The 8,143-nt window shown below is 43.0% G+C and overlaps 2 protein-coding genes across 2 annotated transcripts; one reads left to right on the forward strand and one right to left on the reverse strand.

Annotated features, from left to right (window-relative positions):
- The first annotated feature begins 273 nt into the window (after window positions 1-273).
- On the forward strand, window positions 274-1,314 carry LOC118779631 (fibronectin type III domain-containing protein 11-like). The gene has a single exon (XM_036531806.1). It carries the CDS (start codon window positions 274-276, stop codon window positions 1,312-1,314), a length of 1,041 nt encoding a protein of 346 aa, XP_036387699.1.
- A 4,629-nt stretch (window positions 1,315-5,943) lies between these two features.
- Window positions 5,944-7,090, reverse strand: LOC118779658 (P2Y purinoceptor 1-like). The gene has a single exon (XM_036531836.1). The coding sequence runs from the start codon at window positions 7,015-7,017 to the stop codon at window positions 5,944-5,946; it is 1,074 nt and encodes a 357-aa protein (XP_036387729.1). The 5' UTR covers window positions 7,018-7,090.
- Between the last annotated feature and the right edge of the window lie 1,053 nt (window positions 7,091-8,143).

The following is an 8,143-nucleotide window of genomic DNA, read 5'->3' on the forward strand; positions in this document are numbered from 1 at the left end:
CAGCAGGGAATCAAACCAGCAACCTTTTGATTACATGCCCAACTCATTACCGCTATGCCACGCTGTCGATTATTTCATTGTCCACCTTTTTTTTGTAAAGAGGATAACTAATCTGTTACTAAGATGGCATTTGGTGATAAGATGACGTAATGAATTGTGTGTGTTGAAAAACAAACATTGCACAGTGCAATTCACAGCGCCCCTCTCTGCCATGAAACATATGCGCTAAAACATGTGAAGAAGAGACTTTCCTGACATTTCTTTTTGACAGATATGGATAGACTGCATTCGACTGAGTCAATTTCAGAGGTGAAGGAGCCAAATGAAGAACACACGGATTGGCAGGACAGAGGCCCTTTGGAGAGTTGCGATGGACTGCGGTCCTACGTACAGAATTTCATTTCCTCAAAGCTGAGCGACGACTCTCTGAGTATGTACCGTGCGAAGCTGGAGACGCTGAAAAAGTGCGCCTTCTACGTCGAGGTCACCTGCCCCGACCTGCCGCACAGCGAGCACAGCTCCAGCTCCACCATCCAGCACCTGATCGACCACGGAAAGTTCCAGCAACTGAAGAATTTCGGCAGCAGCCAGGTGAAGATCCAGCTATGCCTGCTGGAAGAGCTCTATGAGCAGATAAGGAGAGGGAAGGAGGAGCTGGTGTCCACGCTGGAGACATGCAGTCCGGATACATTTACCGAGGAGAAGGTGTCCGGCGTCGTCCGGGGGAACCTGGACCAGGTGGCCAGCGCCCTCCGGGACTTCAACGACGCTCAGACCCTTGGACGCTTCCGCTTCAAGCACCGGCTGATCACGGAGCCGGCCGTCACAACCGAGCTGCAGATCCAGCTGGCGCTCGCCGCCAAGCCGCCCGTCCTGTTCGACAAGAACGCCTCGGTGGCGCTGGCCAAGTCCGTGCGGCTGTACTGGCACGTGGCGGGGCAGGAGAGGAGCGAGCCCGGGGTGAAGTACGAGATCCGCTACAGGTTCCACCCGGCGCCGGAGCAAACGGCGGACGCCCCAGCCTGCGAGGACCAGCAGCAGCCGGCCGAGGACCCCGCCACCCCTGCTGAAGGAGCCACCGGAGGGCCCGCCAGTGGAGAGGACAAGGCGCACCTGAGCATCATTACCTCCGGCTCCAACAGCACCAAGATTGGCAACCTGCTCCCCGAAAAGAGCTACGAGTTCACCATCAAACGGGCCGACTCCTACTGCTTGGTTTACGGGGCCTGGAACGATACCATCGTCCTAAAAACCCTCGCTCGACCCGCAGGGTCCACAAACCATAAGAAGAAGAGGTGGGTTTACTACTTCTAGTGTGGGGGTCAATAAAAATAGCAATGAATTGCATCTCTGTTTCACCTTTCAACCCTGCAAAAAGGACTGTAAATTACCTTATAGTTTGGGGAGGCGAATCCAATTACATGAAGGAAAAGAAGAAGGTGATCGTAATAACATGTTCCATTTTAATTTTTTAACCTTTTTTTTCCATTTGGATATGTGTCAGATGTTTCCTAAAGAAAAGCCATTACTTTTAGTCCACAGCAAAGAAAACAGTTGATTTCATAAATACCTACAGTACCATACCAAAGGCCATGAGACTGTTTCTCAAAATAAAAACAAAAAGATTGTGCAAGTGCATTTTTGCTTGATGCACTTATAAATCATGCTAGTAAGGAAAGCTACAGGCAGATTTTATCTATTGGTTATATATCCATGTTAAATGACAGCTGTTAGGTGAACCCCAGGTGTCCTTTAACAGAAAGACCTCCTTATTGTCTAATAATACTCAGACAACTGTGCTGTTTAACTGTTCACAACTTCTAACACGAGAATACATGATTTCATGCTGTTGTTGTCCTGCACAAAGCCTTAGTAAATATCAGGCTTGGAATTCATAAATATCCATGGAAACATTGGTCAGAATGTTTATAGTGGTCTTCCAGCACACGCATTAACATTGCATGTGTGCGTAGGAGAGAGCTTAATGCATGGGCATTTATGCACATGTTCAGGTACCTTCTCAGTGGTGTAATGGCAGTACTCACCCTGGGAACCTGGCAGGAAAGCACTGTACCTCATGCATACACTTGCTATGCATTGAAGATGAGTAGCAAAAAAGACTTTGAAGTGGTGGCTGGTAGCTTGCTGAAGTTTATTTTGGAGATAAAAACTCTACAGACATGTTGTAGCAAGTTGTCAAGCCTCATGTAGCAGTGTAATACAAAAACATCGTATTACATGAGGCATCATTGTTATTGCTTCATATTTCTCAAATAGTACAAGCCACCTTAAACATTCTGAGCCAATCCCCATTTTCAGTGGTGATCTTCTGACTTCCATTTTGTTCTTGCCATCCAATCCACATCTCACTTTCCACCTTCATTCCTGCTAGCAACACTGATTTGAAAATTCAATAAAGACGCAGTTAGGATACATGCAATCTAAACCTACACGTCAATGTCATTTGCGATGTGCTCAAGTTGAATGAAAAGACAGGTATATTTAATATTAATTTGAATGGATAGGATTGATGAAAACACATTTCATAAGTGTGTCCGATGTTTCATAACCTACTTAAGTCAGTGAACTCCAGCTTCGAGAGTAGGCTTTCAGACGGGCGTGTTAGTTTGGAAAGGGCCAAACAACAGTTCGTTATCGTTTCCTCTGACATTTACACTACCTCACCATAAAAACCTGCGGTGGAAACGGGGCTTTATGATCTGACAGCAGATATAGGTGGTATTGTTAACTTCTCATAGGATTAGTCACACGATTCAATCTGAGGAAATTCAGAAGGTTCTGCCACTTCCTGTGAAAAGTAAACTACAAAATTGCTTAAAAGGCTTAGGTTGTAAATTACAGTACATACACGAATCAAAACTTTGATCACTTGCTGCTTATTTATTGTTAATTAACAATAAAAATCAGCTTACTAAAAATATTTGAGAGTTGGGTGAGGGTTTTATCCCCAGAGTCTGGGGAAATAGAAATGCTCATAGATATGCGCACACACACATGTGCTAGCCAACAACGCACAGTAAAGGCATCACACACACAGCACCACTTACACCTAAGCTCCATGCACTGAAAAAAGAATGCACACAGAGGGAATTAGTAGGCTGGATCTATGAATTAGGTACAGGAGCATTACTCTGTTTTGTTAACTTTACTGTAAAAAAATAATCATTTCCATTTTGAAAGCTATTCATCATCTGTAATCCGAGCACCATCTGAACCACACAGATTTACTCCTTCAGGCAGAAGCGATGACCGTCTGTGACTCTTCCGCTCACGCACACACTTAGGCCACAGTGAGTCAGAGGGGAGGGCTGGACCAGATGAAATGTGTTCAGGAATTTCCTCAGTATGCAGTGAAGTTCACAGTTAGGGGAGAAGTACTGTATGCACTATCAGGCGGTGACACAGTCCCGTGAGCTTTTGGGATCAGAGACAGAGTTGGTCGCTTGGTCATTGTGTGCTTTCGGTGTCCACTTAAAATATGCACATTTGTTATACTTAGTGAAGATGCAGCGAAAATATGGAATACACTTCATAACAATTACTTAAGTAATTTGAAATGCCCAATTTCAGGATTAATTTATTTGTTCTTCCATATTTGATGTATTATAAAAATGATAATAATAATAAACAATCCTTAGAAGTAATTCGGTACTGTGAGCATAGTCAATCGAGACGCATAGCCTAAAGAGTTAGCAGTGCTTTCGTGTCTCAAAAATGGTGAGCAATGCCAGCACTGGGTCCAGCTTTTAAACAGATCAGTGGCAGACCCTCTACGAATCCTGTTTGGCACTGTTCGAAGACCACCTGGATAGAGTTTTGGCTCACTTGCACAAAATGTATCTGCTGTGTTTGCTGGCTAGTTAAACAGTCCCCTCATTTCCTTTGAAAGTTATTTTTTTTTCACAAACATGTGTAGTCACAATTTTTCAGGAAATTGTTCTCTTCCATTGGCGGTTCCAGTTATTAATGACCATCTAACTGTTTATAAGTTCCTTGGATTCAGCTATTAAGCTTAGCCCTGGAAAGGTTGCACTCAGGTCAAGTCCAAAAAAACATGTAATAAAGGAAGTACCTTTAAATAAAATGCATTTCAAAGCTCCAAAGAGACCAGTTTGTGCATCATTGATGCACATCAAAAATGATACTTGGCTGCGTGGTTTCTTACCTACAAATGAGTAAGTACTCACTTTCACATTTTCTTTGCTGTCTGCAATGCCGAACATATAAATGAACTACAGAGTCCATGGCTTCTTTTACAGGCCTCGGTTTATTCCTCCTGACAACGTTATGACTGTTACATAGCAACAACGGAAAGATAACACAACACTCAGTCAGACATTGACCCTCTACCGCATGGATTATGATAACACTGCTGAAAAAAAAAGATCTTTTTTTTGGCATAAAATGAACCAAATTATCTTAATGACAACAATTTTTTGAATATAAATTATTTTGGGGCAACCGTACACCACAGTGGAAGAAAGTGAAACTGAGTAGTTTTTTTATAGAATTACACAGCATACTGTTGAAGACTTGCATCACATCCAAATTTATACATACTGAAAAGCCAGAAAATAAGCATTTTCATTTTTCTGGCCTTTTTCAGTAAGCGTGTCACCTTGAGGCAACATTGTACAGTGAAGGACCGAATGGAAGTCTCACCATTGTGTTCATCTTCGACTTTATCTAACTCACAGCTTGTGGAGATTCATGAAGCAGGTAAGCCCTCTGCACTACACTGTCAGTACGCTCTCGCATGCAGGGTGCTTTCTCACCAGTCTCCGTCCTACCCACTCAGGCCAGCTGTCCATGTTGTGGCATTCAGGTACAGACAGGCGACTGGCCCAACACATGCTCTGGCCAAGTTTGCCTCAGTACTTTGGGACGGTTCTCCCATCTTCTTCAAAGGGCAGCCTTGCTCCACATGCAGACAGCTTGCAGTCTCAGTTTTGCACTTCAGTGGGCGGCACAGTTCCTTCTCGCAGGACATAATCCGTGCCTCTGAAACTGTAAAATCCATCATACGGAACACGACTCTGTTCTGCTCCTTGGACCTATAAGCTTTGTTCTGTAGAGAGCAATGGGTGAATCCAGAAAAAAAAAAAAAAAAACACACACACCTCCCACACTTCTGTTTTAGGTTATGGCAATGCTGGGGCATGCCACCTGCATCGGCTCCTTCCTCTTTGTGCCCCCTCCCCCCAATTTCCCATTATATATATACACATTTAAATAAAATGATAAAAAATGTGTTTTTAGTCACTTTCAATTGTGAATCCAACTTTGTACTGGATGGAATATGACAGAGGTGCTTTTTAAGATTTCCTAAAAAGCTGAAATGGTCCCCATGTACACACTGTATGATGACCAAACATTTCTTATCGGTTTGTTTAGAATCTCCTCCTCTTTATAAGACATTATCGTAAATATATTTTGCATGTGTGTGGTAGGCCAAAACTGGGTACATCACCTTTAGGCAACACTGGGCAATAGAGGGTTAAACATTAGCAAAGCTTAAAGCCCTAAAGCCAGTAGAAGCTTTGGAATCAGCTCAAAAATAAACGTACTGTTAACAAATACCAGACAGAGCTCCCAAAAATGCAGGCACTTAATATACAGGAGTTGAATGCAGGACAAAAGGGTGTCCTATCTGTGTATTTTGTACTGTGTTATTCAGAACCGTCATGCGTTAATTTGTTTGTAAATCACTGCATACTGCCACCGATTTAAACAGGCTGCAGCAAATGTTAAGTTAGCATTTCTCATTTAAGTGCTTGAGAAAAAATATAACAAAAATACATAACACAGAGATATATGGACATAGCTATAAACAGATTTTGAAACGAGCAGCTGCCCATAATATATTCACAATACTGATAGGTTTCATTCCTCTGAGTAGCAAGCTGTATTTGAACACTAAGCTCAAAACATAAACCCCTCTTCATTCAGATCACCTGCTCTCGAATTCATACCTGAGGAGTCCGTATCTGGAGGTTTGCGGTATTTTCGTACGCCCGTCACTTGTGCGACAGACATCCTTGCGCGTTTGGATATCTCATGGAAACGGACGAGAAAGTCGTCGTTGCCCACTAAGTAAATGAGCGGGTTGATGGCACTGTTCATGCAAGCCAGACCGCGGCTCACTTGGTAGGCAAGGTAGATGTCATCGAACGATGCGTGGCACGTGCCATCGCGTTTCAAAATTCTGGTCTTTAGATTTAAATTCCTCAGAACATGGTAAGGAATAAAGCACACCGAAAATAAAACGATCAGCATCACGACCAGTTTTAGGCATCGCTGCTTCAGCAACGCATTGACGTTCGCTTTAGAAGCCAGAACCACGGCCACGTGTCCATAGCACCCGACGATGATTATCAGAGGAACGCCGAACCCCGTGAATGTCCAGCCAATGCTGTACGGGAGGTACAGGTCGATTAGGTCGTTGGCGGTGGTGTCGAAACACGCGTCGGACGAATTCCGTGGAGTCTTGTCAAAGAACATGTCTGGAAGGATCTGAATAATAACCAAGAGCCAGACAAGAATACTTATAGCCACCGAATGGCGTCTCGTAATTCTCCCCATCACTTTCATGGGGTGAACGATGCCGAGGTATCTGTAGATGCTAATGCAGGTGAGAAAACCGATGCTGCAGTATAAATTCAAATTGAAGCAAAATCTGGTGACCTTGCAAAACGTACGTCCAAAAATCCACCTACTGTTCGCCGCGTAGTAAACGACGAGAAAGGGCAAGGTAAATACGTACAGCAGGTCTGCAACTCCCAGGTTCAATATAAAAATGTTTATATTTCCCAGTTTTTTCCAGCTCGTCAGCACAGACTTTAAACCACAACAATTGGCGAGCAGACCGATGACAAAGACGAGAACGTACACCGTTGGCAAAAATGTATGGGTGAAATCCAAGTCAATCTTCGCACAGGTGATGTTGGTCTTTGCGCCACTCCGCAGAAAAGCTTCTGAGAAGTTTTGTTTTTGCATTTTAAAGCGTCATCGAAGTGAAGCTGAGAGCACGAAATATTTACACCGAACAATAAAAAGCCCAGTTTGCAGGTATTCGTGATGTTACAAGCTTAGACTCGTACACCGAGGTCCCGCGGAACGCGTTTTATGCACGATTATGACTGCAAATAATACTGAAAGCAGCCGTGCTACGCCCACATCCGCAACTAAGTTTTTTTTTTTTTGTCCAGTGCGATACATATGTACAAACACCTCGTAAGCCCCATTCATTTTTTATTAAAATGCAAAATATGTAATAAGGACACAGTATTAATCACTAGCATTCTTACATCGAAATCGAAAGGCTAAGCATTTGATTCCAGCAACAAGCTGCAGCAACTCCTTTTGACTTTACACCTACCCCCGCAACCGACTGTTAACTGATATAAATAAATCCAATCTGCATGTGTTACAACAAATTCATTACACATGATCACCTTTGAAGTCAATGGCGCCCTAACGTAGCCTACTAAGTTTTTATTTATTTACTTATTTATTTACAGATGGTAATTTCAGTTTATGGATGTAATGACGTCGTTAATTAACACACACATACATTTACATGTGTTCATTTGGCAGACGCTTTTATCCAAAGCGACGTACAAGTGAGGTACAACACAACACAAGCGACATACATAATTGAAAAGCCAGATGCTTTACAGCTGTTCTAAAAATAATGACGATGTCCAAAGGCAGATGCCATATACAGAACATCAAAGACCTGCGTCGCACTGTTTATGCGTTTATGTGTTTAGAAACAGCAAACAGATTTGGATATCGATTCAACATTTTTTGCCGTCAGTTTTATCAGCAGATCATTAAAGGGTGCAGATGAATTAACCTTCCGAGAAGAGGAAAACTAAGAAGTAGGACGTGGTAGATCCGTGTAGCAATTTTTACTTTTGTATCTGGAATAAATCACGAACGTTTCCTGGACTGATGCGCCGACGTTTTACCAAATGGAAGTCCTAATATGGAAGACATAAGGACGAGTATTATCAACACTGTATACAGGCATGTGTTTTACTACGAATCACACGCTTTTCAAGAAATTGATCACATGATCACATTTGCTTACACCGCCGTGTGTAACCTGCTTGACTTT

Source organism: Megalops cyprinoides, chromosome 6 (assembly GCF_013368585.1).
Source record: "Megalops cyprinoides isolate fMegCyp1 chromosome 6, fMegCyp1.pri, whole genome shotgun sequence".
In the NCBI taxonomy this organism is placed as follows: Eukaryota; Metazoa; Chordata; class Actinopteri; order Elopiformes; family Megalopidae; genus Megalops; species Megalops cyprinoides.